Consider the following 16,046-nt stretch of genomic DNA (forward strand, 5'->3'; position numbering starts at 1 on the left):
CTATATACCAGGTACTATTGAAGGCACTAGGAATACGAGAGTGAACCCAAGGGCCAGGCCCTATTGAAAGAGTTTACATATTGTACTGAGTTGAATTATGTCATCGTTATGTTGAATTAAGTTGAAGTCTTAACCTTGGTTCTGGCGAATGTGACCTTTAATGGAAACAGGGTCTTTGTAGATGTGATCGAGCTAAGACGAGGTCATACTGGATTAGGGAGGGCCCTCAATCCAATAAATGCAATCCTCGTAAGAGGGAAATCTGGACCCAGACACACAGAGAGGAGGCACTAAGTAAAGACACAGAGACACCAAAGGAAGATGTCAGACATTGCAGTAATGGCAGCTACAAAGCCAAGGAATGCCAAGGACTGCCAGCAACCATCAGAAGCTGGAACAGTTCAAGGAAAGGAAGCCTCGTCCTCTACAAACATCAGAGGAAGTATGACTCTGCTGCCACCTTGATTTTGGATTTCTGGCCCCCAGAAGTATTCTCTGAGAGAGAATAAATTTTTGTTGTGTTAAGCCATCTAGTTTGTGGTAATTTGTTACAAATCCCTAGGAAACCAATGCATATATATGTGCTCATTTAATTCTAATAACAATCCTCTGATGTAGCTACTACTATGATTTCCATTTTAGGGATAAGGAAACTGAGGCCCAGAGGGGTTTGCCCAAAGTCACACAGGTATTAAATAACAGGGCTGTGATTCCAGCTCTGGTGGCCTGGCTCCAGAGTTTACATTTTAAACCAAAACACTATAATTCTTTTCAAAATTGATGGGGTTCATTCAAAAAATCTTTATTGAGCACTTATGTGCTGGCCTCTGTCTTAGATGCTGGGGATAGAGCAGAGAATGAAAAAGACACAGATAACTGCCCCTGTCAAGCCCACATCTCAGTGAGGAAGTTGGGGCTACTGGGAAGCAGTGCCCTCAGGAGAGAACCAGGCTGGAACTGGTCAAAGGGGGAAGTGTCAGAGAAGAGCCGTAGAAGCTGGGAGGGCAGAGGCTAGGGTCTAATCAAGAGAGATACAGAGCCTTGCAGGGGAGAAAGTTCCAGGGGTCAGAATCCAGAGGATGGGGGTAAACTGGGAACTCAAAGCTTCTTATGAGCACAGGATAAATAACAATGTCTACTATAAACATCTCTTAAACATTGACAAGAGGGCAAGGGATATAAATAGGCAACTCACAGGAGAACAAATCCTAATAGCAAAAAAATTATACATTTACCAGTAGTCAGGGAAATAAATACAAATTAAAGTTAAACTGAGCTATTACTTTAAAACTACCAGACCAGCAAAAATTTAAAAGAGCTATAATGCCTATTGCTAACAGGGGTTGGAAAAAAAGATATTCTATTACATTGCTCTTAGAAATAGGAAATGCTGCAGTGTGTGGTCTTAAAAAGCAAACAGGGGCGCCTGGGTGGTTCAGTCAGTTGCGTGTCCCACTCTTGATTTTGGCTCAGGTCATGATCTCAGGGTTGTGAGACAGATCCCCACATCCAGCTCTGTACTCAGTGGGGAGTCTGCTGGAGAGTCTCTCTCCCTCTGCCCCTCCCCCCCACAATCTCTCCCTCCCTCTCTCTCTCTCAAATAAATAAATCTTTAAAAAAAGCAAACAGACAACATTATAATTATTATGTTAGACCAAGCAGTCCTACTCCTGGGATTCCATCCCATAGAAATAAAAACATCAGTATGTAGAGACCCTTAAAGAAAGATAGTTTAAAGAGATTTAAAAAGGAAAAGAGAAGTGAATGCCATCAAAAATGGAATGGTTGATGTTCAGTGTGTTGGAACACTTTTCCTTGTAGAAGGTCTATGCTTCCACTGAGAACAAACAGAAGCTCCAGATAAAATACAGCAAAACATCTCTTTGAAGTACAGAGAGCTGCTGAGGCAACCAGGACTCAAAGGGACAACAATCTGAGAGGAGGGGAGCCCTCAGAACCCTCACTCACGCAGGGTCAGAGGCTCAGGCTGGGGCCGGTGGCCCAGGCAGATGGTCACTACCAGCAGGTGGAGAAGCAAACAGAACTTGTGATGAGTTCATGGGACCTGACACCCAAACCAGAGACTTCAACAGATTCCTCGTGAGAAGGGGAAGCAGAGAACTAAGCCCAACACTGCCGGTTTTCCCCTAAAGATGTTTGCTGAGTTCAGAAGCTGTGTGGGACAGAAGACTAAGAATCAAGGCAGAAAGCCTCTGAAAGACAAATAGAATTTTTTTTTTGTCACCTTGTGGTCCCAAGAAAACAAAGGTTGCAAGTTCAGGATTTCTCAAGAGCAAGGACTCAGAGAATAACCCAGGTTCTGAGTTATAAACTTTAGAGGCTACATTAGGAAAAGGAGTTAAAAAAAAAAAAAAGCAAACATAGCCTTGGGAAACTGCAATCTAGCCTCAAATCAACTCACTCCCTAACTGGATTAAAGTCATCAGTCCCCACTCTACCTGACCAGCAAAGGAAAGACTGCCACTACCTAGAGCCTATCAATTTTCTTGACACGTTATCTGACATTTAATAAAAATCTGTCTGCCATGTCAAGTGACAGGACCACGTGACCCAAAATCAAGGGGAATACAAGACAATAGAAAAAGATCTACAGGTGACCCAGATACTGGAGTTAGCAGGAAAAAAAAGATTTTTAAAGAACTATAAATATGTTTAAGAAAATAGAGGTATATGTTGAGACAAGAGAAGAAAAGGTACAAATATGGAATACATTAAAAATAACCAAATGGAAATCCCACAACTGAAAAAATACTAAAATTAAGAATTATATGACTATGGGGCGCCTGGGTGGCACAGCGGTTAAGCGCCTGCCTTCGGCTCAGGCGTGATCCCGGCGTTACGGGATCGAGCCCCACATCAGGCTCCTCCGCTATGAGCCTGCTTCTTCTTCTCCCACTCCCCCTGCTTGTGTTCCCTCTCTCGCTGGCTGTCTCTATCTCTGTCGAATAAATAAATAAAATCTTAAAAAAAAAAAAGAATTATATGACTAAAACTAACCACAGATTAGAAAAAGCAGAGCACAGGATTAACGAACTGGAAGACAGGTCAACGGAAAATTCCTGGACTGAAGAACTGAAAGAAAAATAGTGGAAAGTACATAAAAGAGTGAGATACAAGATCTAATACACACAACTGGAGGCCAAGAAAGAGAGAGAACGGGGCCTAAGTAGAAGGAGACGAGACAGGGCTAGGAAATTTTCACAAAATTTCTATTAAACACATCAACCTACAGACTCAAGAAGACCTGTAAACCCCAGAAGAATGCATACAAAGAAAGGCACACCTTAACATATCTAGAAAATTGCTATAATCCAAAGACGAAAAGAAAAATTCTAAAAACTGCTAGAGAAAGAAAAAGACACATTGCATTCAAATGTGCAACAGTATCACTGATGGTTTATTTATCAACACACCTGCTAGAAGCCCCAAGACAATGGAATGATATCTTAAAAATGCCAGAAGGGTGTAATTGTCAACCTAAAATGCTATTATTCTCAGCTAAAATATCTTTAAAAAGGGAGAGTGAACTTCTGCTTCCAGGTTTAACGTGTGAAGAGTTTGGAAGTCATCACTTCCACTGTTACAACAAGAAAAAGGCTGAACATACTGAAAATCAGTAACTTATCTTAGAGCCATTAGAGAAATCTGACATCTGGAATGACAGGTGAATACATACAATCACAGCCAACCTGGAGCAGAAGCCACTGTAGCCACAAACTGGTAGGAATACTTAAGTGGTACTTTGACAAACTACTGGAGGCGAGCAAAGATTAGCTTAAGACTGAAAAACTCCTGGGGGTCTGGTCTTTGAAGGGGGGCCATACTTTCATGGATTTTACCATCAGGAATTCTACCAGGTTCTCAAGGTCAGCCTTCCAAGAAGAATCCCTTTATGTGTCAGGCAAATTAAACCCAAAGGAAGTAAAAATAAATAAAGTAAGTAGAAGAAAGGAAATAAGAGATAAGAGGAGAAATGACTCAGATCAAATATGGACAAACAATAGAGAAAATCAATAAAAACACAGCTTGTTTCATAAAAAAAGATCAATAAAAGTGATAAACCTCCAGCGAAACTATTCAATAAACAAAGAGAAAAGATTAAAAACGAATTACGAAAATCAGGAGTAGAAAAGGAAACCCTATGAAGGGTCATACCGACATTTAAGGATAATGAGGCATGAGTCCCTACTGATAGAAATAAATGAACAAATTAATACATGGCACCGAAGACACAAAGCTCCCATGCAGAAGAATTCCAAATAACTTATGTAGATATTCCGCCCTTAAAGAGGTGGAGCATAATAATTCCCCATTCCTTCATCGTAGGTTGTGCATAGTGACTTTTCCTCAAAGAATGCAGAATGGAAAGAGAGAGAAAAAAGAGTAAGTTTACAGTGGGAAAGCCTGGCAGACACTTCAGCCAGGTGATCGAGGTCAATATCAAGAGTGATCAGCCATATTGATGGCATATCCCCTGATAGGACGCAATGAAAAGGGTACTTTACCTCTGTGGTCTTCCTTTCAAAAACATTACCCTGGTCTAATCATGAGAAAAATATCAGACAAATCCCAAAGGGTGACATTCTACAAAATAGCTGGCAAGTAATCTTCAAAACTGTCAAGGTCAGTCAAAAACAAGGAGAGTATGAGAAAGAAACTGCCAGAGCCAAGAGGAGCTGAGGAGATGTGACAACTAAATGTAATGTGGGATCCTGGATAGGGTCCTGCACCAGAAAAAGGGTGTGAGGTAAAGACTAAGGAAGACAGTGTAAAAAACCATGGAAACTCAAGAGGGTTAGTTGCCAGCACACTTGCATTAGCAGAAGGACAAAAGGAGGCCTTTAGACAGAATGAAAAGGAGTGCAGGTGCTAGCACAGAAATGTAAGATGGAAAGAAAGAGCAAGGGTAGATATGTAGACACATATGACAGCTTATTTACTATAATAATAATAATAATAATAATAATAATAATAATAATAATAATAGTGTCCTGCAGGATTTAACCTACATGTAAAATTTAAATGCATGACTACAACAACACAAAAGATAGGGGTAAGTGAAATTTAAGCATTTTTAAATCCAGCATTGTTAGGGAAATGGTAAACATAATAATTTATTTTTAACTACAAAGTATAAGATAAGGATGCATGTTGCAATCGCTACTGTAGCCTCTATATGAATGGCAGTAGAGCGTTCTCACCAAATAAGCTAACAGAGGGGCAAACGGACTAATAGAAATAGTTGAATATTCTAAAAAAAGGCAAGAAGACCCACAAGACAGCTGGATCGAATATTAAGGTGATAGACATAAAACCAACAATATTAGTAATTAAATACTCCAAATAGAACGCTGTCACAACCTATCTTCTAAAATATCAGTTATATTCTTCCTATAAGAGACTTACTTGAAATATAAGCACCTAGAAAGTTTGAAGTGAAAGGACAGAAAAGCATACACTATGCAAACATGAATCAAAAGAACGCTGAAGTAACTATGTTATTATCAGACAAAAATAGACTCGAAGGCAAGTAGCATTACTCTGTATCAGGAGTCATGTCATAATGATAAAGGAGATAATGCACAGGAAGTTGCAGCAATTCTAAATCTATGTGCACCCAATAATTTAGCTTCAAAGTGAATAAAGCAATGATCAACAGAATAAAGAAGGATCTTCACTAGACAAATTCAAAATCAGATGGGAGACTTCAACACATTTCTCCCAATAGCTAATGGAATGAGCAGGCAACAGTTTGATAAAGATACAGAAGTTCTGAAAAATATAATTAATGAAATCTATCTAATCTATCTAATTGACATACTTAGAAACCTGAAGGACCATGATGGAGTATGCATTCTCTTCATGGGCTTATGGAACATTTACCAAAATTGTCTGTATGTTGGGTCATAATCCAAGCCTCAGTGTATTTCATAGGATAGGTTGAAGTCATTTAGACTTTAGAATTTACTCTCTGATCACAATGGAATCAATTTTAAAATCAATAATAAAAGGTAAATTATGTTACCTTATTTGTTAAATATATACACCTGTTAATTATATATATAATACAAAGTTAACATTCTATAGCAAATAGAAAATTCCAACTGTGTAGAAATTAAACAATACACTATGTAGATAAACCATCGGAAAAAAAGAAATCACAAGGGAAATTATAACATATTTTAAACTGAATGACAATGAATGATATACCCAAACTTGTAGATGTGGCTAAGCCTGTACCTAGAGGACAATGTGTAGCCATTGATCCATACATGAGAGAAATAAAGGCTAAAAAGCAACAGTCTAACATTTTGTTTCAAGAAATTAGAAAAAGAAAGGCAAATTAAATCCCAATCAAGTAGAAGGAAAAAAAGTCATCAAAGTAACACAGAAATACACAAATATAAAACAAATTTATAAGAAAAAAATAACAATAAAGGTTTTTACTTGGAAAAGACTAATAAAGCTGACAGACTTCGACTGCTTCAGGGTAGGATGGAGCAATTCCTAGTCTGCTAACATCCCAGTGAAAACAGCTAGAAGAGCCCCAGCAACTGGAAGATAATGCGAAGGCATGGGAGAGCCAAGGACACCATGAGGTCGGAGGGATTAAAGTTCCCAGGTGAGAAGGACCCTTTAGGGGTAAACTGAGGCTATGCAATTGCATTTTCCCTGGGAAGAGCTGCTGGTTCTGGGAGCGGAATTGAGGCTGAGAAACAGGGTTGGGCCAGGCAGGGGGCCACTCAGCAAAGCTCTCGCTAGGTTGGTGGCGCTGGAGGGGCAAAACCTGAGACCCCGACTGGTTTCCCCTTCCAGATGAGCGCCGGCCTCTGGAACTGAAGGCAAGTCCCCACACTGTGGTACTTAGGAGACAAAGGCCATCCAGGGAGAAAGGCTCTGAGAACACAAGGCAAAAGCAGAAGCCCTGGAGGCGTGGTTGACTGACACTGAGGGTCAGCAGCTGCTCCTGGCCTGGGAGATCTGGCCAATGTGGGCACAGCCAGATGCTCTGGCAGAGGGTTATGGCCAGAAGATGGAGAAATACAGACTTTTGATGGCTGTGTGGGGGCATGGTCCAACAAAAATGAACATGCGAGGGACTTTGAACACACAGCTGGTCACCCCTTAAAACATGAGCATCATTGGGAAGCTGTTAGGAACGCAAAGTTAAAGCAGCAGGTTTACTCATCCGACCCCCACCACCTGTCCTCAAGAGCATGGCCCTTCATCTCTTTGTCCCTGTTTCTAACTTGAGTCATGAGCCCCCACCCCCAACAAGCTTAGTGAGCCGGTGCTCCATGTGCTGAATCTGATGGGGCCTCAGAGCGAGCATGGAGAACTCCTCTCTGTGCCCACAGTAGCCGAAACGCAACATGATACCCAAAGACTTTAAGAGCAAAAGTGGGGAGATGACCCCATGCAGATCTCCTGCTCTTGGGGTCTCTGATTCGGTGTGGATATACCTGAGTCTCTTACTACAAAAGTTTCTGTTTGTCCTTTTTTAAACTTCTAAAAACTGAAGTGTGGTTGACATACAACGTCCTATTAGTTCCAGGTATGCATCATAGTGATTCCATGGTTTTACACATTACAAAATGATCCCCGCGATGCGTCTAGTTACCACCTGTCACCGTACAAAGTTACGACAATATTACTGACTACATTTCCCATGCTGTACATTACATCCCCAGGACGGATGTATCTTATAACTGGAGGTCTGGAGCTCTTCATCCTCTTTACCTATGTCACCTACCCCTGTCCCCCAGGCCTCCCCACCTCCAGAAACCCATAGTTTCCTGTTATCTATGAGTCTCTTCCCGCTTTGTTTTTTTTGTCCATTTGTTTTGTTTTTTAGATCCTACATGTAAGTGAAATCATATGGCATCTGTCTTTCTCTGACTTATTTCACTTAGCATAATACCCTTGAGATCCATCCATGTTGTCAAAAATGGCAAGAATTCGTTCCGTTTGTCCCTGTTATAATTCCCTAATTTTTTTGTTTTTCCCCTCACAAAACTGACCATAATACACACTAAAGAGTTTTAAAATATGTTTTACTTACCACAGTTGTATGCTCCCAACAGAAGGCTCAAAACCGAATGGAAAATATTTAATACTTGACTTTAAAAAAAATCAAATTCTCCCCGAGTCACCAGAGTCAATTTGCTTATCCACACCCGAGGCCTGTGAGATGCTCTGTGGTGTTCACAGGGCTTGGTTTATATCCTGGTCCCTGACCCCCAAGTGGGAAAGCCTGTTTGATTAGGAAGTGATGCTTCGGGGTGGGAGGGGGGCAGTTCCTGGCTATGTGAGTCTGACCAGCCCCCAGAGGGCATGGGGATGCTCTGTTGGAAAGAGGAAGGAAAGCTCACCTCCTCCTGAGTGAGGCAGGTGAGAAGCAAGGAGCCACGGGCACCAAGAATCTGGGGCGCTGGACTGGGCTGGGCTGTTACAGACTCTTGCTTCGCTAATCCACGTCTCACTTCGTAAGTTTGCTGATGAGCTTGCAGCCCTATGTCTGTCTCCAGGGGCCTCAGCTGGGACTACGAGGATGGGACTAAGGATAACAGTGAACCGAACACCGCACGGTGTATTTACCGAGGATGAAGAATAGCAATTTACCATCAGGAAGAGCCAATTACAGGGAACTGGAAGGTAAAGCCGCCCTCAAATTCCTGATGGATGGACTAGCTCAACTAGTCTAATTACACAATTAGACTAATCTGACTTCCATGTCCTTGGATGTTTTGTCATTTTATGTTACCCATGGGTCACTGGCCCCAAGCAATGAAACTTCTGCTTTCTCCATGTCCCCATGTGGTTTAGTCCCGTACCAAGCGTGGAACAGGCACCCTCAAAATGTGGAGAGAGAGAGGATGGCAGGGACTGTTAACATCTGCCTGCCTGTGTGTACTCCCTCCTTCTCCCTTACAACCAGCACCTTGCTTCTTCTAAAGGTGGTAACGTACCCAGCAAAAAATCACCTACCTCTCTCTATAAGATCTCTATACAACACAGCCTGGTAATACAATGAAGCTGCTGAGAGAAGCTTCCAAGAAAGCCCTTTAAAAAAAAGAAAGACTTGTCTGGCTTAAGCCTTTTGCTTTCACTTTTCCCCTTCTTTATGCCTGAAATGTGTGTGATGGCTGGTGCCCCAGGAGCTGTATTCCACGCACGAGAACGAGGCTGAACCAGGAGAAAGCTAGAAGCAGCCGGGGCCTCTGAAGACATCGTAGAGCTGCTGGGCTGCCCTGCACAGACAACGTCTGGAACACTCGTTACAAGAGAGAAAAACAACCACCTCTTTTACGTAGGACACTGTTTTCAGAGTTTGCTTCTAAGTCAGCATGTGAAGGAGAGGGAGAGAAGGGAAAAGCATCTAGAGAAGGAATATAAAGATTCTAGATCACCCCGATATTCAAAAAACGTTTTCTGCACCGCCACTAGTTCTTGACTTGTCATTTAAATATGACACATTACAAACTATGCAAAAGTCACAGGCCATGTGGTGCAGCGGCCAGAGTGAGCAATGAGCAATGAGCAATGAACCCGCAGAGGGGCATTTCCTAGGAGAAAGAATATGCCTTTGGGCTTAATGTGAGAGAAGATTTAGTGTTGGATGCAATCTACCCAGGTCAGGTCTAGAGACATTCCAGAAAGAACAGTCCCTCCGCCTCCCCCACTGGGAATGACACATTTAACCATGGAAAGCGCTGAGTTCATTAAAACCCCAACAGCTCTGCCTCTGGCAGGACGGCTCACGTTGCTGGTCACCTCACACTCTCCAGAAACTCTGATATCTTTTACAATAAAGAGAGAGAAAAGGTGGGGAGGGGGGGGGGACAGATGATTAGTAAACAAAGCCGTATAGCAGACAAAATCTTCCTGACCACGGTGGTGAAAACCGGTAACGGTCCCCAGCAATGACAGTGCGGGGACTCACTGGATTTGGTGACCCCCAAGTTCCCATCCGGCTCCAGACTCTATTATGGCTCTCCCGCACTGAACCTGTACAGCCAGCCCTCTTCTGTCCCCACCACAGGCCAGGCAATGGCTGGTGAGAATAAAGAGTGAGCGCTTCTAATTTAGAGTACAAGGTATCTAGGCCAAGGGCTGAGTGCTGCCTCTGTTTGAATTATGAACAACTGCTCGCCTGTGTAGTCCGCCAAGCGGGGGATGTGACTGACAGCCTCAGGCCTAGTTCCTCCTGCATGAAACTCGGCAACCACCACACCATACAAATTGCTGTGGGGCAGGTTTGGGGAAGACAAGGGCAAGAACATTGTGTATCTACAACCCAAATGATAGGAAGAAGTTAAAGGACATTGTTATTAAAATGTCCTTCTCCCAAAACTCCAAGGCAAGATACAACCTCAAAGCTGCCATCAATCACACCCAGCTAGCTTGTGCTGCAACCCAGCTAGTGCACATTCCCCCCGGGGGGCCCACATTACACCCAGCAAACCCGTCTTACACCCGGCTACCGGTCTTACACCCAGCTAGCCCGCCTTACACCTAGCTAGCCTGCCTTACACCCAGCAAGGATCTGAGGCTGGTAGAGACTGACATGGATTCCAGTCCAAGGGCCTGAGTGGCTTACCAGCTGAACAACACTGAGCCACTATCCAAACTCACTCCTAAGCTTTGGCCTCATTTGTGAAATGGGCATAATGTCATGTATGCCCCATAGGGCTTCTGCGAAGATTAGATATATGACACGTGTAGCAAGGTCCAGAGCGCCGGAGGGGCCGGATCCCTAGTGGCGGTGGTGGTGAGCACGCTCGTTGTCACCGTCCCAGGGACAACTGTCATCACCATCACAGCTCTCGCTGCTGTAACTACAGTTACGCTGTTGTCACTGTCATGTATACTTAAAGGTCTCAGAGGAGTCGATTCCAAAGCTTTCGTTGCCAGAGGAGTTCGACGTTTCCGAACCTTCAGCATCTGTGTGCCCTGCATCAGGTCGAATCTGAGTTCTCGCTTCTTCCCACGGTGGAAGACCATAATTTCTTCAGTCCTGACCTCACCAGTAGGAGAAGCACCCTGATCTGTAAACAATCTCTTCAATTAACAAAGAAGTTTCTATTTACAATGCTTTGAAGGTATCAGCTTATGAAGTCATACCTAGGTCCCTAGGGGACTGTTTAAAATCACCCCAGGGTTGTTGATCTTTGGGCTGAAAGGGTGGTCACAACAGGATGTTTCCCAAAAGTTAAACCCAACAAGTCACTAGGGGGGAAACCAGTCGACTATTTGCCTAACTGGGTTCCCAGAGAATCAGTTGCGAAAACGACCAGCAGCTTTTCTCCCTACATGTTTGGCGCTGTCCTTTTGTGGGTTCTTTTTCCCTTTGCCCTCACCACGGGCACATCTTCGGAAGGCAGGGGAGTGTGCGGGAAGCCAGGAGCCCAGAGAGAGAGAGGGAGAGGTATGCACCCACCACCGTGAAGCAAGCAGCAGACCAACTGTGCACGTAGCTGCCCCCCAAGGTCAGCCAGAATGCAGGGAAGCTCTGGGGGCAGGGAAGGGAGCTGGGGGGGGGTTGGGTACAGCCACGGACAGGTGTGGGAACCAGTCTCACGCCGAGGAATCCCCACGGGCTTCTGAAACACCTGCCTCCCTCAGCCCCAAGTGGCATCCATCTGGGCTCCGCTGGGGATTCTAGAGACCCTTCAAACTCATCCACTCGTTCAGCCAAGGCTGGGCCCTGCTCTGTGCCAAGCACCTGGGATGCATCACTGTCCGAAAGAGAGACAAATGTCCACCTGTGGAGCATGTGATTTCACGGAGGAAGTCAGGCAAACAGCACAATAAAGACATGAATGGAAGGATTCTAAGTACAACACGGATGGCAGGAGGTGAAAGAAAAGTGGGGTAAAGGAGATCGAGGTGGGAGAGCAGGTTGTATTTGCCCTGGGAATGTCAGTGTCACCTCGAAGCGCAGTTGGACAAAGGCCTGGAGGAGGTGAGGGGGACAGTCATGCAGCCATCCAAGGGACACCCAGCAGGCGGAGGGGACAGCCAGCGGCCAGTGGTCGGAAGCAGAGCAGGAGGCTGGTGTGGCTGGAGCAGGTGAGCAGCGGGGAGGGTGGGAAGGGTGGAGGTCAAAGAGGCAGTGAGGGACTGGGTAGTGCCGGCCCCTCCAGGCCCCGCAGGGACTCTGGCTTGTATTCGCGTGAGGCAGGAGGCCATGGGAGGAGCCTGAGCAGGAGTGGCCCCCTCTGCAGACCCGCTGGAGTGTGACTCTGGCTGCTGGGTTGAGAACACACTGCAGCGGGGAAAGGACAGGCGCAGGGAGACCAGGGAGGCGGCGACGGCTGGAAGTGGAGGGGTGGGACAGCAGTCGTGTGTCCTGGGGTGACTTTCAAGGGCACCAACGGGCTTTGTTGATGCACCGGGCATGGGTGTGAGAGAAAGAGGAGAGGGTCAAGGAAGACCCCAGATTGGAGCCCTGAGCAACTGGGGCAAGGCTGCCCTTGAGAACGGAAGGGCTGCTGGCAGGAAGGTCTGGGTGGCCATACAGCACCTCCAGATGCCCATGTGAGGCGAGTAGGCAGGTGGGCACCTGAGACTGAAGTTTCTGGAGAGCGGTCTGGGATTGGAGGTAGAGATGCCACCAGGAGAGCCACCGGCTCAGCAATGGCAGAGAAGCCCTAAGATGGAAGAACGGGCAGCTGAGCTTGCAGACCTGTTGTCAGGTGAGCAGAGATAAGCAGGTGCACTTGCAGTCTGCGGTCGGGGGCCGTGGTCCCCGCTTTGCTACCACCTGATGCCCTTCTCTAAGGTAAGCCCGAAAAATCCCTGAAAACTCAGCAGCAGCCTAGTGGATTCTTGAACTTGAGAACCTACGAACTGATTCCATGAATTAAGAGCACTGAGCTCCATGATCATTCAAGACTGCTGGGCATGAGGGGCTTGGGGGCCAGAGTCCAGGACAAGGCGCCCTGGGAATAGTCCCACTTACCACCCTCCACCCCACTGAAACTGCTCACCAGAGGTACCAATAGCAATGACTGATTCTCAGCCACCCGCTCCCCCAAACCAGAGATCGGGGTGCCACCCATTTTCCTCCTTCTTGTCCATTACCCTTTATTCCCAAATGTTTCTTGAATCTGTCCTCCTCACCATGCCCCACGTGCCCTCCACATCTTCCAGTCTTGGGCAGGGGTGGGGCGCGGGAAGTCTCGGCTGTGTGGGTAGCTACCCCATCCCATCCCCCCATCCTCGGGTGGACAGCCCCACTCTCTCCTTCATCCGGCCTCAGGGACGCTGCCAGCCCGAAGAGAAAATAAGTTCAGAGCCCAGTTCAGCGCCTGGCACAGGGGCAGGCACTAGATAAATAGTAGCTACTAATATAATTATTCTCTTCTTGGAAATATATTTCATTGCCTTTTTCTACATTTGTCCACACAGACACTGCTACATATTAACTGAAATGCTTTTCTTAAAAATAGCTGAAGACGATTAGCTAGAGGGGTCGTAACAGGCATTTTAAGCAATCATTTAAATTAATTCCTTGAGAAGTCTACGCAGAACCCTTCAAGCTGAGTCCTTTCTGGCAGAACCTCCTGGTTCCCATCAGCACTCGGAGCTTCACCACTTTCACTGCCAGATTCTTTTTTCACTTTCTCAAGGAACAAACCACAGCTCTGTTAACACGGTATCACCGGAACTCCTTGCTGGCAGGGAAGCGGCCGAGCAGCTCTGGTTCCCACCCCCGTTCTGCCCCAGAAAGCACTCGAAGCGCCGAGCCTGGAGCCAGGTACTCTGCAGCCGGCCAACCACCACGTCCATGAACACTTTGTTCGGAAAGCTTAAATATCAAAAACTGGCCACATTCATACCAAAAGTATTCTCTGAAGGAAGTTGCCAAAGACATTTTGGGCCGAAAGAATCTTTTTACATTGTTGAAAGATGCCTCGAAATGGATCTGCTTTGCCCTTAAGGGAATAAATCCCTTGCTGAAAATGTACCGCCGATGTACAAAACCACTGAACTTCTCCAGGGATGAAAGAAACACAGAAACACAGAGAAACCCACGTTCCTACCTTCTTGAAGTCACGCACATTAATTTTGCCATTCAGTTCCTTGCTGAAGTCAAGAAATAGTTTTCTGAATGCTGGGTCCCGCTCCTGTATCCGGTTTTTGAGTTTTTCAATCACTTCATCCTTGGTCATATTCTTGGTCAGGGTGCCTCCGTCCTCAGTGGGCTTGGCTCTACAATCACAAGCAGGCATTTAGATCCAGCAGAGAGCTTCCTAGAGACCTCACCCAATTTGGATTCAACCCAGGACAACAAGGAGGCCCACCACCCCCTTCTCCCCAACCAGGAAACAGATTTGCAGATAGATGGTGTGACTTGAGAGCTTCGTACTCGCCCGTGGCTGTGGGTTCCAGAGAGGCCCACAGCACCGTGTCAGGAGAGAGTTCTTCCTGTGGTGCTGGTGTGGGGCTGCAGCCCAAGGCGGGGAGGTTCAAGGTGGTGGATATGGTCATCCCTGTGCTAAGGCTTCCAACTGTGCTTGGAGCTGGCTGAATAGGGCGTGTGATGGGGCAGAAGGGCGGGAAAAGTAAGTATTTGTGTGAACTGGGAAACCAAGAAGTCAGAGCCCATGACAAAGCTTTAAATGAAATAGGCCGTTTTGTGATAACTAGACAAAAAGAGTCATCAAACATTCATGGAAAGGAAGGGAAGTTCACAATTATTCCAAGTTGATTTATAAAATCTAGATTTTATGTGATGTGCTATGTGTGTGTGAGAGAGGGAGTGTGTGACAGAGAATAATTATTTCTTCAGCTCTCTTGAAGTCTCTGGGACCCCACCAGAGTGGGGTGAGGAGGAGAGCCTAGCGACAGTCAACACTGGTGGAGAAAGGATTCTCCCCTCCTGCTGTGTCTGCCTTCCGCTTCGAAGAGCTCTCCAGGAATGCCCACATTTTATAAAACGCCTAATTGCCATTACTTCTTCCACAGGTTTTAGGAGGCAGACACATCTCATCACAGAATATTTAACCTTTCTCTTAAAATACCATCTTTCTGCCCATTTATAAAGCAGCTCCCCACAGAAATGCCCAGATATTCAAATTTCATTAGCATAGCATTAAAATACTCCCACTGCTCTATACTGAAGAACTTTTTAGAGGGAAATGACAGAGTGAAGTCTACTGAATAGGTCTACATTTTACCTTTCCTTGTGGATTTATTATAAGCTATGAACCAGCAAGTTAAAATAATATCTTTTCATTAAACTAAACCTATATTTTTCAAAATGAGGACGGGCTAGAATATTCATCAGTCCGATGTTTCAGATTTGCTAAACATGTTTTATTGTTACAATTTAATCTGGTGATCATTTGAATAATTCTATCATTCATGTCAGAAAATGTTAACTGGTTTAATAGCTGTATTTTGCCATACATATTAAACGGTGGTAAGGAGTAGAAGTTTCTGGAAAAGAACAAATGCAAATGCAGGCGTGGAATGGTTGGGTGGCAGACAGGTTCTCTGGGAGCCGAGGGTCCTGGGTTCTTTTTCTTTTTAAATTTTTTACTTAAATTCAATTTAGTTAACATATAGTGCATTATTAGTTTCAGGGTTAGACTTTAGTGATTCATCGGTTGCATATAACACCCAGTGCTCATTACATTCCCGGCCCTCCTTAATACCTGTCACCCAGTTACTCCATCCCCCCACCCTCTCCCCTCCAGCAACCCTCAGTTTGTTCTCTACAGTTAAGAGTCTCTCATGGTTTGCCTCTCTCTCTGTTTTTATCTTATTTTATTTTTCCTTCCCCTCCTCTCTGTTCACCTGTTTTGTGTCTTGAAGGTCCTGGGTTCTTAACCTGGGATGGACACCAAGTCTGTGAATACCCTAAGGCCAGGCCCCAGACCTCTTAGACCGCAGTCCTTTCACTAGCAGGTCAACCCAATCATCCAAAAGACCGCTGCTTGCTCTCAACTCCCCTGACCCTCATCACTGTATTTATAGTTTGTCATCTTTCCTCATTTAAATAATAAAATATTAAA

General features: G+C 45.1%; 1 protein-coding gene across 1 annotated transcript in view; it reads right to left on the minus strand.

Annotated features, from left to right (window-relative positions):
- Positions 1–16,046, minus strand: part of EFCAB6 (EF-hand calcium binding domain 6) — a 249,820-nt gene that overhangs the window by 99,652 nt on the left and 134,122 nt on the right. Inside the window, exon 18 of the mRNA XM_034644165.1 lies at positions 14,070–14,238. Within this exon, the coding sequence (XP_034500056.1) occupies positions 14,070–14,238 (169 nt within the window). The remainder of the gene's footprint in view (positions 1–14,069; positions 14,239–16,046) is intronic.

Source organism: Ailuropoda melanoleuca, chromosome 15 (genome assembly GCF_002007445.2).
Source record: "Ailuropoda melanoleuca isolate Jingjing chromosome 15, ASM200744v2, whole genome shotgun sequence".
NCBI lineage: Eukaryota > Metazoa > Chordata > Mammalia > Carnivora > Ursidae > Ailuropoda > Ailuropoda melanoleuca.